Here is a 15,486-nt window from a genome sequence, read left to right on the forward strand (position 1 = left end):
TGGTAAAACCCTGTCTCTACTAAAAATACAAAAATTAGTTGGGCATGGTGGCATACACCTGTAATCCCAGCTACTCGGGAGGCTGAGGGAGAAGAATCACTTGAGCCTGGGAGGCAGAGGCTGCAGTGAGCTGAGATCGTGCCACTGCACTCCAGCCTGGGCTACAGAGCGAGATTCTGTCTCAATAAATAAATAAAAATAAAATAAAGTGCTTATATAAAAAATAAAAGTTGTCTAGGCAGAGTGGCATGCACCTATTATCCCAGCTGCTTGTGGGATGAGGTGGGAGGATCACTTGAGCCCAGGTGTTCAATGCTGCAATGAGCCATGACAGCACCATTGCACTCAGTCTGGGTGATACAGCGAGAACCCATCTCTAAAATAAATAAATAATAAATAAAACCTGACCTCATTTGAAAAATTTCAGTTGTCCAGTTGAAAAACTATAAATGCAATTTTTGAAAGTTTCATTATGAGGACTAGTGTGGGTAATATTGTGAATACTGTGGTTTCATCATTTTCAACTAACTTTCATGGAGTGATAATGTCAAATGATCTTTAACAAAGGTACCAAGGCTACACCTTGGGGCAAAAACAGTCTCTTTAACAAGTGGTGCTAGGAAAACCAGCTATTTCTATGCAAAATAATGACATCAGACCCTTACCTCACACCATAAGCAAAAATTTAACTCAACATGCATTCAGTAGTTAAATGTAAGATCTGAAATTATAAAACTCCTAGAAGAAAACATAGTGGAAAATTGACGTGACAGTAGATTTGGCAATGATTTTTTAGATATGGTATCAAAAGCACACACAAGAAAAGCAAACATAGGCAAATGGTACTACGTTAACAACTCCTGTGCAGCAAAGGAAACAACCAACTGGGTGAATAGGCAACCTATAATATTTGCATACTATATATCTGATAAGGGCTTAATATCCAAAATACATAAATAATTAAAACTAAATCAATCTAAAAATTGGGATCTGAATAGACATTTCTCCAAAGAAGATATACAAATGGCCAACAGGCATATGGAAAGCATATGTTCAACATCACTATTCATCAGGGAACTGCAAACCAAAACCACAGTGACACAGCCTCACACCAATTAGGATGACTACTATTAAACACACACACACAAATACCAAAAAACCCTAGAAAATAACAAGTGTTGGTAAGAATGCGGAAAAATTGGATCTCTCATGCATCCTCAAAGGAAGTGTAAAATGGTGCAGCCACTATGAAAAACAATGGAGGTTCCTCAAAAAAAAAAAAAAAAAAAAAAAAAGAAAGAAATAGAGGCAGTATACGATCTAGCAAGTCCCGCTTGCGGGTATTTAGCCAAAATAAATGAGAAGAGGATTTCAGTGTCTTCACATCCATATTCACTGCAGTATTATTCACAATAGCCAAAAGATGGAAGCAACCTAACTGTCCATTGATAAATGAATGAAGTTTTAAAATGTGGCATATACATACAGTGAAATATTATCAGCCTTCAAAAACAAGGAAATCCTGTCACACACTACAACATGGTTGAACTCTGAGGACATTATGCTAAGAGAAATAAGCCAGTCACAAACAGACAAATACTGCATAATTCCACTTACATGAGGTATCCAATGTAGCCAAACTCTTAGAAAGTAGAATGGTGGTTGCCAGGAGAGGGGAAAGGGTGAAGAGGGAAGTTGTTCATTGGATACAGAGTTTTAATTTTGCAAGACGAAAAATTTCTAGAGCTCTGTTGCACAACAATGTGCATGTAGCTAATACTCTGTATCGTACACTTAAAAATGGGTAAGATGGTAAGTCTTCAGTGTTTCTGACCATCATAAAAAAGGATTTAAAATTTTGCATACCTTTATATTCAACAATTCTACTTTTAAAAATGTTTATTAAGAAAATAAAAAAAAATTTTGGCTGGGCATGGTGGCTCATGCCTGTAATCCCAGCACTTTGGGAGTCTGAGGGGGTGGATCACTTGAGGCCAGGAGTTTGAGACCAGCCTGACCAACATGGCGAAACCCCATCTCTACTAAAAATACAAAAATTAGCTGTGCATCGTGGCACATGCCTGTAATCCCAACTACTTGGGAGGCTGAGGCACAAGAATTTCTTGAACTTGGGAGGTGGAGGTTGCAATGAGCCAAGATCACACCACTGCACTCCAGCCTGGGCAATCGAACGAGACTCTGTCTCAAAAAAAAGAGAAAAAGAAAATCATAAAAATATTTGATGACAGAGGAAGATGTGCATGATATCATGGGAAATGATGAAAACAGGGTACAAGTACACACACATATTCATCTCTGGGTATGTGATTTTGATAACTTTAGTTTCTTCTTCTTCCTATCATTATTATTTTATTTTATTCTGGAGATGGGATCTTGCTGTTACCCAGGCTGGAGTGCAGTGGCTATTTACAGGAACAATCGGTACACTGCAGCTCTTGGTTCCATGATCCTCCCACTTCAGCCTCACAAGTAGAGTGCACCACTATAAATGGCTCCTGTTAATTATTTCTGTAATTTAGTTATCAATTATTTTTGTCTGGCAGTTTTCATCTTCCACAATAAATAGTATCCATTTTGGGGGCAGTATTTTAATCCCAAAAAAATTTATCTGAATCTATTCAGTCCTAGAGTTCAGACATCTGTAGTCTCACTTTTAAAATATGTTCTTTATCTGATAATTACAATATTTGTAGTCTTTGACGATTGGACTCTATAGTTTCTGTTGTTGCTTACTCTTAGTGACTTATTTCCTCATGCGTGCCTACTTTTTCTTAACTGTAGGTTCTTACTCTTTGAAACTTAAAGTCAATTCCTTCAAGGAGGATTTAAGTTTATTTTTTGTAGGCATCTTGTAGCCTCACCAACTCCAGTCCACTTTAAACCAAGTTTTCAGCTTGGTGTTCTTCAGAACACACAGATATAATATGTACTCCAGCTCCATAACTGTGTGAGTGAAGGCTTACGGTTAGGAATTATCAAAAGAGCTCTTCTTGTTTTCTACATTAGAACCAAGGTGAAAATCCATCATCTGTAGGGTGGCCTCTTTTCCTTTCTTTTTTTTTTTTGAGACGGAGTTTCGCTCTTGTTGCCCAAGCTGGAGTGCAATGGCGTGATCTCGGCTCACTGCAACCTCCGCATCCCGAGTTCAAGCGATTCTCCTGCCTCAGCCTCTCGAGCAGCTGCGATTACAGGCATGCGCCACCACGCCCGGCTAATTTTTTTTTTTTTTTTTTTTTGTATTTTTAGTAGAAACGGGGTTTCACCATGTTAGCCAGGCTGGTCTCAAACTCCTGACCACAGATGATCCGCCGGCCTCGGCCTCCCGAAGTGCTGGGATTACAGGCGTGAGCCACCACGCCCGGCCCGGGTGGCCTCTTTTCTACTCGACCTACTGAAAGTGTTGCCAGTGAGAAGTCCTAGCTTTGTGACAGGGATTCTTTGATCTGACCTCTGCTCTGGCCTTTTTGAGGCCCCAGGCCCTATCTCTTGGTCCCCATGAGTGTCTATAATCTGAGGCTCTCAATCATGAGGGATTAGCTAAGCAAATGCCAGTTCCTGCACTTCTTACTCTTTTGGATTTAAACTTTCTAGACCTTTTTGCCTCCAAAGAATTTCCTTCTTTCCTTCCAACTCGGTCATGCATTTTTAAAGGTTTTTTTCATTTTATTTTCTTTTTTCCTCCTCCTCCTTCTTTTCTTTAACATTCAACATACCACTTTTAGGAGAGCTATACTTGGAGTTTTCCTAAATATTTAGACTATCTTACCATCAGACATAGATGTCTGTAATAATTTTACAGTCAGTAGAAACACACAAAAATGTCATTTAAAAGGCTAAGTCTAACCCCTTTATTTTTCAGATGAGAAAACAGGCTTAGGATAGTGAAGTGAAGTGACTTGTTCAAGAGTGCACAGTTAGTGACAAGATCAGCACCAAAACCCAGCCTTCTTGCCTGCCGGCCTGGGCCTTGCCTGTTAGACAAATAGTGCCTCTTTAGCAAAGGATCCGTGTAAAGTGTGGCACCTGGGCCTCATTCATATTCAGATTCCAAGCATATGCTATTCCCAGCTCAGCAGTTTGGCTCGCCCCACGAAATGTGGCTGTCTTAATAATGACAGTTAAGCATTTAAAGGAAACTCACAATCTCTCTTCACCACCCTGTATTTTACACCCTTCTGCTGGCCCAGAACAACCTGACCCCTCCCTGCCTTATTAAGCAAGTCTGCAAAAACATCGTAACACATTTCTACTTGGTGGCCTTCTACGTCCTGACCTGACCAATGTCTTTACAAGGCAATGCATACGAAGAAGACGACCTATTTGTAACATTTTAGAGTGATGTAGTTTTAAAATATGAAGGTTTTTTGTTTGTTTGTTTTTTGTAAGAAAGTGACTTTTAAGCCGGGTGTGGTGGCCTGAGCCTGTAATCTCAGCTACTCAGGAGGCTGAGGCAGGAGGAGAATTTGAGGCCAGGAGTTCAAGAAAGTGAGTCTTATAAAAGGCTGTATTCACAGAATAAATTAAGTAAGGTTAAGGGGCTAACTACATAAACTTTGGTGAAAATTTCTCTCCAAATAAAAATGAATTGTTTCCAAGGAAAGGCAGTCTTTACTCATTTAGAAAGAATATGGTTATGAGCATGAAAATAATTTATAGCAGTAATAAACTTAAGATAGAAAAAATACAGAGAAAATGAAAAGCAATGCCCTTCATTTTTGCTAATTTTCTAAACAGGTTATGGCAGATTTTTATCATATTTAAATTCAATGATTTTGTGAAACTGAGTACATACTACATTTATATAAGTAGTGAAAATAAGAAAAAATGTATCAATTTCTTTATCTTTAACACCACCGATGCTATTTTAAATTCCGATGAGTGTTAACTGTGCTCCTGCTCAGTACCTTATGCTGTTCACACTCAGCAGAGGCAAAAGGAGACGCGGCCGCTGCCTTCAGGAACTTTACAGTCTGTGGGTGACTTTTACCTTCAGCATTCACTATAAATAATTTCCATGATGTCATACCTATAACACGTTTTAAAGATGCAATAAAAGTACTTGCCTTTCCTGCATTTTTCTTATTTTATTGATTTCTGTATGAACATTATTTTGTTTAGAGAAAAGTAAAAAGGAAATTACATTGTGTGATTATTATTAGTCACTGCACTCCAGCTGCAAATAAGATTGTCTCTCGGAAGATATATCATCTCTCGAAGCTGTTATGTTAAGTGATCCAAGTCTATGGAGCTCCCAACGGCAACAGCATCCCCCTTAAAGATGAGCCAAGGAAGCTCGATGTGGGATATCACCGCAGTGGGAAGAAGGGGCCTGGAATAACTGCTGCAGGGTGACACAACTGTGGAGAACATACTTCAACTGGGAATTATTTCCAGCTGAACATTTAGTTTATTCCCAATGTTTCTACTGTAAATAATGTGATCAATATGTATGTACATAATTATTTAAAGTAAGTTCCTATCAAAGGGTATGGGCATTTTAATTAATTTATTTATTTTTTGAGGTGGAGTCTTGTTCTGTCTCCCAGGCTGGAGTGCAGTGGCACAATCTCTGCTCACTGCGACCTCCACCTCCCAGGTTCAAATGATTCGCCTGCTTCAGCCTCCTGAGTAGCTGGAACTACAAGTGTGCGCCACCACACCTGGCTAATTTTTGTATTTTTAGTAGAGACAGGGTCTCACCATGTTGGTTAGGCTGGTCTCGAACTCCTGACTTTAAGTGATCTGCCTGCCTTGGCCTCCCACAGTGTTGGGATTACAGGCATGAGCCACCGCACCCGGCTGCGTATGGGCATTTTAAAGGGCTTGATGAATATTTCCAAACATTCCCAGCAGGGTGTGCCACTTAGAACTCTCCCCAGCAGAATTTAGTTAACAAAGAGTGCTCATCTCATCCTTGCTCTTTGGGAATTACCTTTTAAAGAATTCATTGCTAATTTTATAGGTTAGTTTGTGCTGGTCGCAAGCCCTAAGCCTGTCATAAACAGGCCTGAAAGAAACTGGCCATAAACAGGATTTCTGCAGCAATGTGGCATGCTCGTGATGACTGTCACACACACTGCTAGAAGGTGTTGGTTTACTGGAGCAGGGCAAGGAAAACCTGGCCCCCGCCCCTGAGCAGAAAACTGCTCAAACCACAAACAATAGCAGGAGCGGCCTGTGCTTTAACATGTTTTTGCTGCAGATAATCAGCCAGGGCCTGTTTCTCTGCTCCTTGCTAAAAATGCTGTGTTTCCTATAAGGAATGCTTTTAGCTAATCTATAACCTATAGAAGCAATGCTTAGCACTGGCTTACCGTCAATAATATGTGGGTCAGACTCTGTTTGTGGCTCTCAGCTCTGAAGGCTGTCAGCCCCCTGACCCCACTCTGAACTCTATTTCTGTGTCTGAGTCTTTAATTCCTCCAGTGCTGCTGGGTTAGGGTCTCCATGACCGAGCTGGTCTTGGCAAGTTTGCATTGTTTTACTTATTGGTGAGGCTGTATATTTTACCACCATGTGTGAGAGAATAGTTTATATCCTCTTCTCTACCTCCCTGCAACTCATTCACTTCTTAAATCATTAGAGTCTGACTTTTGCCTGTAACAGAGCACTGAGACTGCTTTCTTTAGGGCTAACAACACTATCTTAGTTGAAAAATCTAACGGCCCTCTGTAGTCTTTAAGGCCCAATTAATCAATACATATGTAATCATTTTTCAACATTCCCCTTCCCTTAAGCTAGGAAGTCTATCAATTGCCCCTATTAGTTTCTTATTTTTTGAAAGTACTATCTAAAATGAAACTTCCTAAAAAATTCTGCCCATTTCCTTGAATGTGTTATGAATATAGTGGTTCTAACTTTTTCAAATCTCTTAAATAACTCTCTTTTGGTGAGCTATAAATTGACTTCATTATCCATTAGACACTTTGTAAAAGTTTTTTATCTGTCTCTTCCACTTTTAAGAAGATGATATTCAATTTAGCCTCCATTAAGATGCAATAATTAAGATCTATTTTCACTCCTTAAGTATGAGGAAATGTTTGTTTCTATCTAGAAATACTGAAGAGCATCAGACAATCCCTTTGGGACCTTTAGCAGGACTTTACTGTCCAATGTACTTGGGTGCTCTGTACTCTGACTTGGAAATGGCCTATCCTCTTATTACCAGGAAGCTGGTCTTGCTTTGCTCCCGTCCCTTTCCAAAGCGGAGAGGCACTACACCACGGCTAGGGGTCCAGAGTGCTCTCCCAACCCACAGTCCAAGAAAGTAACGACCTCGGCAGCTCAGAGGACATAATGCTCAGATAATTTTACAAGGACCATAGACTGGACCTAGCCTTACTCTGAGAATTTCAGCTCATTCTTACATTGTTACAGCTGCAATTGTTTGATTTCACCCCTCATCCCCTACTTCTATTGATCCAATTACATGATTACCCAACAAAACCTAACAGGAATATACTAAAATTGTAAAAATGAACCCTGATAGCTACTGTACAGGCAATACTCAAGTGAGGAGAGGGAGACTGTGGAGGGACTCAGTGAAGATGTAAGCAAAGGAGGTAACATTATGTATTTGTTGTATGTGGCAACTTAAATACTTAACACCTAGCATATAAAGAGGATATGAGAGGTGAAGCTGGAAGAATGTTGGTATTTACTGAGTACTTATTATGGATAGAAAACGTGAGAAATGCTTATCTGTTGATAAAACAGCAGAAAGGTAGGAAGGGAAAGAGGGTAAAAAAGAACTCATAAAATGTGCGTTTGTATGTATGTGCACACATATGTATATATAAAATACATGTGTATATATTTTACAGATAGGATATATGCATGCATACATATGTGTGTATGCGCATATATGTATGTATGTGCATATATATTTTGTAGAAGTTTTGGATTAAATTTCCTGTGCTTTTTGTAACTTGCCTCTGAAGGCAATTACAAAAAAGGAATTTCACGAATGTTTTGATTAACATTACTGGAGTAAATATTCAGCTTTCCAAATTGGTAACTTCAAGAACCAACATTTATTTTTATTTATAAGCACTAGTATTTTTGTTTAAAAAATAAATTAGACTTAACAGTGAGACAGGGGTACACTTGGTTACACTGCATGGATAAACATGACCCTCTCGTGTTAGGGAGAAACTGAGGCTCTCACACTTAGAGGTCACACACTGGCAGTGGTGAGAACATGGGTGCTGGCAGAGCAGTGGACACTGGTATTCCAGGCCCCGTCCATACACTCCCTTTGTCAGACGGGAGTCACAGTAGCCATGCTCACCCTTGCACGTGCTTGCCCTTATCAGGAGTTTCTCTAAGAGCTTTCCACACGAGCCCATTTCCTCCTCTCAGCAACCCTATCAGGAAGGTCATGTTTTCACTCTCATTTGACTGATGAGGAAACGGTGACAAAGAGATTTAAGTAACTTGTTCACATAAGATGTGGTGAGTTCAGGAAGGGGGTCCATGGATGTTGAATGAATGCCAGGAATGGGGATTAATGACAAGGACCGAAAACTTAGGGCAACAGGCTACAGGCGAGAGGAAAGGAGCATGTTCTGCTGAAGACACGAAATCTCATCGTATGCTCTGTGACGTGTGTTGACATAGTGAGGTGGTGAGTTGTAAACAACTAAGGTGGTTTTAAGAGAAGAAGTTCACTGATACAGACGCTTCCTGTTCAAGTTGTATACCAGGATGAAATGGCTTCAAGCAGTGCTTTGATCAAAAGGATAATTCCCATGCCCCACCTGTCATTACCAAAAATATTCATGGAGATTTTGGCTTAGAGCAGGGATTAGCAAACTACAGTGTGTAGGCCAAATCTGGCCCACCTTGTTTTTGTCTATCCAGCAAGCTCATGATTTGTACATTTTGAAATGGTTAGGCACTTTTACACTGTTGGTGGGACTGTAAACTAGTTCAACCACTGTGGAAGACAGTGTGGTGATTCCTCAAGGATCTAGAACTAGAAATACCATATGACCTAGCAATCCCATTAACATACCCAAAGGATTATAAGTCATGCTGCTATAAAGACACATGCACACGTATGTTTACTGAGGCACTATTCACAATAGCAAAGACTTAGAACCAACCCAAATGTCCATCAATGACAGACTGGATTAAGAAAATGTGGCACATATATACCATGGAATACTATGCAGCCATAAAAAAGGATGAGTTCATGTCCTTTGTAGGGACATGGATACAGCAGGAAACCATCATTCTCAGCAAACTATCGCCAAGAACAGAAAACCAAACACCGCATGTTCTCACTCATAGATGGGAATTGAACAATGAGAACACTTGGACACAGGAAGCGGAACATCACACACTGGGGCCTGTTGTGGGGTCGGGGGAGGGATAGCATTAGGAGATATACCTAATGTAAATGACGAGTTAATGGGTGCAGCACACCAACATGGCACATGTATACATATGTAACAAACCTGCACGTTGTGCACATGTACCCTAGAACATAAAGTATAATAAAAAAAAGAAAAAAAAGAAAATGGTTAGGAAGAAAAGCAAATAACATTTTGTGACATATAAAACTTATATAACATTCTAACTTCAGTGCCAATAATTAAGTTTTAGAGAACACTATCACATTTATTCACTTATACACTATGTACAGCTGCTTTCAATACACAACAGCACAGTGGAATATTCTCGGCAAATGAGACTTGGCCTGCAAGCCTAAACTATTTACTATCTGGTCCTTTAGAGAAAAAGTCTGCACACCCCAAATTACTAAGAATTACTGTATCAGAACACAGGGGACACACTGGCAAATTACACCAGCTGGGTGTACTGGCAGAGGCAAACTTCCTCTGGAACTGTAACACTGAGACCACTCTGGTGCTCTGGTGCTGTTCACTATCTTCTAATACTTATTATTCATGTAGATTCCTTTGTGGCACATACCGTGTACAAAGTGGGCTGGATACTTGGGTATCCTGCAAAACTATGGTCTAGATTTATGGGGTGAAGAGACATGCAAGTTGGGACTGAGGCTGACAGGCATGTTCCTTAGAGAAATGACAGCAGCCGCCCCTCAGTCTCTCAAGACTCCCTCACTGCATAGATGCCAGCAATTCCTCCTCTAATTGGCTGAGTTGTGTCGGTCTGTCCTCTACACTTAGGCCTATGCACCTCCTCAGAGCGTACGCTCCTCGTCTCGTCCTCCCTGGTGGGCACTGAGCACGACTTGTTCATTCTCGGCTTGTGACACCATCAAGGCCCAGCAAAACTGTGGAAAGGTGTTAATTAGCCACGTTCAACCTTGGACTAGAATATTAAAATATAACTTCAGTTTTTTAAATAAAATATGTTTACAACGTACTTTATAAAAGGTACCATGAAGTGAATTTCTGTTCACTGAGTCTTATCCTGATTTTCATTATAAAATTATTTTCAGTCTAAAATTGGTAAGATTTTCATTGGAAAAGTTTATATCCAAGACATAAAAATCAAACTAAAAATGCAGCAAGCCATTAAAAATCACACAGAGTAAACCAAAAAGCACTTTAAAAATAAAAGCTTAATAACACCATACTCAAAATACATCATAAAATGTCACTATCATGCAAAAATAGAAAATGCCATCTACAATCATTAAAAAGTCAGGAAACAACAGGTGCTGGAGAGGATGTGGAGAAACAGGAACACTTTTACACTGTTGGTGGGACTGTAAACTAGTTCAATCATTGTGGAAGACAGTGTGGCGATTCCTCAAGGATCTAGAACTAGAAATACCATTTGACCCAGCCATTCCATTACCAGGTATATACCCAAAGGATTATAAATCATGCTGCTATAAAGACACATACACATGTATGTTTATTGCGGCATTATTTACAATAGCAAAGACTTGGAATCAACCCAAATGTCCATCAGTGACAGACTGGATTAAGAAAATGTGGCACATATACACCATGGAATACTATGCAGCCATAAAAAAGGATGAGTTCATGTCCTTTGTAGGGACATGGATGAAGCTGGAAAACATCATTCTCAGCAAACTATTGCAAGGACAGAAAACCAAACACCGCATGTTCTCACTCATAGGTGGGAATTGAACAATGAGATCACTTGGACACAGGAAGGGGAACATCACACATCCAGGCCTGTCATGGGGTGGGGGAGGGGGAGGGATAGCATTAGGAGATATACCCAATGTAAATGATGAGTTAATGGGTGCAGCACACCACACCAACATGGCACATGTATACATATGTAACGAACCTGCATGTTGTGCACATGTACCCTAGAACTTAAAAGTATAATAATAATAAAAAAAAGAAAATGCCACCCAAGAAGGAATTCTTGTGTCTTGAGGACAGCTACACGTAAGCAGCAGATGTGTTCTGTCAATTTCTCGACCTTTAACAAAATTCAACCACGACAACAGGCAGAATATAGTTACTCCCTCATCAGTTTATCTGCAGAGAATATAAATACTGTTAACTATCAAGACTTTGAAATAAAAAGGAAGGAGAAAGGGAGAGAAGCCTCATAGCCTGGGTTCATTCCGACTTCACAGCCAGGGCCAGCCTTGGAGTGTGGCCTGTGCTGAGAACTGGAGAAGCGGGACAGGAAACACGATTCCTGCAAAAGCGTCAGGGTAGAACCAGCTCAGCCACAGAAAGCAACATTCACACTGGGCTCCAGGATGAAATGAAAAAGTCTGGGATGATGTATAACTCAAGATGTCAGAAAATAAGGAACGAAAAGGCAAATGATGGGGGAAAGCACCCTAGAAAGGGACGGATGAGTGCTTTAAATTTCATGCAATCCTGCTTGTAAAATTATGAGAGCACAGTTTGCACGCCGGAAGCCCCTCATGTGAGAATAAAGCTTATCTGTGCACTAGAGCTGACTATTTGTGTTGGACTGAAACGGACAAGAAGAAAAGGACAATGGATGGAAAAAGAAAAAGCAGCAGCGGGAGGCCAGGACCAGAAGGGGACTCTTCAACAGGGAGGCCCCTCTTTTCCTGCACACAGGTTATCAGATCTGGGATGGTCCTACCTCTCTTCATTGTCAGTCCCTTCTTTCCTGACCGTGGAGGAGGTCCCTGGCCGGGTAAAGGCCTCTCTGTGCTCTGATGCCTGCATGACTGAAAGAAGGCTATGGGAAAGGTCACCAGGGAGGCTGGGCAATTCTCCATGTCAGAGGATCTGGCCCTGTGGTGGCCTGAGGCACAGTGATCAATCTGTTTCCGAGAGGCAGCTGTCAGTCTTCCTGGGGTTACTTTCTCGGGGGTGGGACCCTGGACACTGTCCCCTGGGCTCTAGGGAAGCACCACACCATTCAGCAGTTTTTCGGGCGTGCTATCACATCTCATTAGAAGGTCCTGATGTGTCTGAGGCAGATTTTCAAAGTGATGACATCTGGGAAACTAAGGCTTAAGTTAAGGGGAGAGATTTTATAAACTTATGAATTACCAGGGAAGGCTGAGAGAACTTAACATAAGTTTGTTGATGTTTAGAAGGAACTGGTTGGTTATTCTGAACTTCAGATTTTCAGAGAGAAATGCAGAATCCTTAGGGGATGGTGAATGTGGCCCTAGAATTTTAATACTTAATACTTCCTTAGGGGTTACTCAAGACAATTATTCCTTAAAGGGACAGTTATTTCCAAGAGAGCTCATGTCATGTACTTCCCGCTTCCTAAGAGCAAGGATGAACAAGCAGCACGGTGCTAGTCTGGGGAGCTGTCTAGAGTTGCTTTTGACTGCTGCACAATGCCTAGTCTGTGGACTTCTTGGCTGTTAAGAACATTTTTGGTACACATCCATGATCCCTCATCTACAATTCCAAATTCCAAAGAGCTCTGAAAGCCAACTTTTCAGGTGGCAATATATAAACTTCTTGGGTATAGAACGTGACTTGATTTGAGGCTATTTATAGTCTTTATTTATCCTCAGTGTGAATATTCATGCTTCACTGAATTAGTATGTCTGAGGTGCTCTCCTTGGGTAGTATGTGATACATGGCTAATACATCATCTTGCTTTCCAAACTCCAAAAGGTTCTGAATTTCACAACACATCTGGTCCCAGGGGTTTTGGGTAAGGAGCTGTGGGCTTATGGCGGTCACTGGTTTAAGAACTGCTGGGCCAGATCTCTCTGACTAAATCCAACTCCAGATAGTCACACGGATCCATTAAAGTGGAGTGTGTGAGATATCTGGGGCTAGGGAAGAGCAAGGAGACAGGAGTATCCACCAGGACCGCGGTGGCTAAAGAAGTGGAAGTGGCTACTCTTTGATGTGACAGACTGCCTATGCTACTCTTGAGACTTGGGCTCAATGCTGCTTTTACTGATTTCTCCAGCTCTGGGTAATGGCTCCTGAAGGTAAACAGGCAAGCACCATGAGGTTTAGCTGGAGACGCTGGACTGATTCTTGGGGAATCAAGTGGCCTGGCTAGAACCCGATGCCACTTATGCCTATAACTGCCTACTAAGTTATAAATTGAATTTGACTGCAGTTGGGACGAAGACTCCTTGCATTTCAAAGCACAGCTCTGAATTCAACGAGTCTTCGTCCCAACTGCAGCTTCTATCCCTAGGAAAATTTGAAAACTCATGCACATTTCTCTACCGTGGCAGCATCCACAGCACCATTAGAAGCTGTGTGTCTTTCCAACTAGATTCTAACTTCTTTGAGCGTGGGGACCACGTCTTAATTGTTCCCGTGTCCTTGGCTCTTAGCACAGTGTGTGGCACACAGTATGCATCCAATAAACACTGTGAATGGATGAAAGGCCTACCTAATTGAGAGCTACATTTGTCTTTGTCCTGACTCCTACATCACAAACAGATATGACAGAATGCAGCTGGATAGTTACATAGAGCTGGGTCATATATGCATGAGAGTGCTGAGTATGGATAGGAGAGAATGTAGGTATATTTATACACCCCAATTCGACATTTATTTTTAAAATTAGCTTCTTTAAAATCACCAAATTTCTACTAAGTTTAACTTATACTGCCTGCCTGAAGTAGAGAAAGAAGGTAGATTGTTGATGGGAAGAAGGGATGGAAAACTCAATAAAATGTCTTATGTAATGATGTCACAAGGAGTAAAATAATTTTAGAGATGCAAAGAACTTCAGAAATCACCAAAAGCCTATAGCATTTATGTGGTTGGTCCAAAGACATATATACACTGTCACAATCAAGAGTGGGACTCATACTATGTCTCCCAATTCCTAGCTTGTCACTAATTCTACACTACAAGATTGAGGGCTGCCAGCATTCTGTAAGACCATCCTACTTCTCATGGCACTTCCTTCAAATGGAAATTTTAAAAACGTAATACAGCAAAACCTCCTAAGTACGCCCATCTATGATAATCTGTCCAACCTGACAGATTAATAAATGAAAAACTTGTTTATTAATCAATTAGCTAAAACAAGCATGGTTATTTAAGAAAATCTGCTAGCATTTACAAATACTTATTTACATATCAGACTGCTTACCAAATTAATTAATGTGAGGTTTTACTGTGTATAAAACAAACTGACAGACACATAAGAATACTTTAGATTATTGTGAGATATTTCTAGAAGCCCACATACTAGAAATGTGGAAACCCAGTTTTTCAGGGAAAGATAAAACACTTACCACCGCTAGCACTTCCTTCTCTTTTGCCACGGGAGCCCCCACTGCCATCTCTGCCTGACTTTATGCGCTAGAGCAACGAGAAGACAATTTTAAAAGAGTAAGTGATATTCCTTCAAAGTTGAATATAGATTTTAAAATTAACATTACTACATAACCCTTAGGACTTTTAAAATTAACATTACTACATAACCCTTAGGACTTTTAAAATTAACATTACTACATAACCCTTGGGACTAACCCATCACACCTGAGAGTTGATTCTGTAGGAAAAAAAAAAAAAAGCCTGAGTTGTTTTGTAAGTGGAGGGTTCAAGCCTTCCCCTCTAAGGCTCTTGAGAAAACTCAGATAGCACTTTTAATTCAAAAGTGCAGCGTAACCTTGGCTTGGACAAACAACTCAAAACCAAACAGTATTTTCTGGATGTGAATGTCCAGGGCTTAACCATGATCTTCAGTTTAAGGGAGAGATGGGTGAGGAGGGGAAGGGAATCTACAAAAGGGCCATTTCCTGCCATTAGTCCTCATATACAATGGTTGGACCTGAACTATTTGAGAGGAAAAAAAAAAAAAGAAAAGCTGAATTTTGAAATTCAATTTATAAAATAAAAGTATGATTAAAACCTCACAAAATACCTAAGATCTATCCAAGAGTCTGCTTTCCTAGATATAGACCTGCCTTCAAAGCCTAAGAAGTATGTCCACACTGTGGCATTGTTAGGTTTCTTTTTACATTTAATGGTTCTTTTGTGTTTTGCCTAAGTATTAGAATTTTTGTATTAACATTGAATCTGCCTCAAGTCACACTATCAAATGTTCATATGT

The 15,486-nt window shown here is 40.4% G+C and overlaps 2 protein-coding genes across 18 annotated transcripts in view; one reads left to right on the top strand and one right to left on the bottom strand.

Moving 5' to 3' along the window:
• Window positions 1–15,486, top strand: part of EEF1AKMT1 (EEF1A lysine methyltransferase 1) — a 98,701-nt gene that overhangs the window by 71,447 nt on the left and 11,768 nt on the right. The window lies entirely within an intron of this gene.
• Window positions 1–15,486, bottom strand: part of IFT88 (intraflagellar transport 88) — a 121,663-nt gene that overhangs the window by 2,605 nt on the left and 103,572 nt on the right. For all 17 annotated transcript variants that reach the window (XM_077973719.1, XM_077973718.1, XM_077973716.1 and 14 more), the window contains one exon: window positions 14,666–14,732. In XM_077973719.1, coding sequence (XP_077829845.1) covers window positions 14,666–14,732 — 67 coding nt within the window. The remainder of the gene's footprint in view (window positions 1–14,665; window positions 14,733–15,486) is intronic.

This window comes from Macaca mulatta, chromosome 17, assembly GCF_049350105.2.
Source record: "Macaca mulatta isolate MMU2019108-1 chromosome 17, T2T-MMU8v2.0, whole genome shotgun sequence".
In the NCBI taxonomy this organism is placed as follows: domain Eukaryota; kingdom Metazoa; phylum Chordata; class Mammalia; order Primates; family Cercopithecidae; genus Macaca; species Macaca mulatta.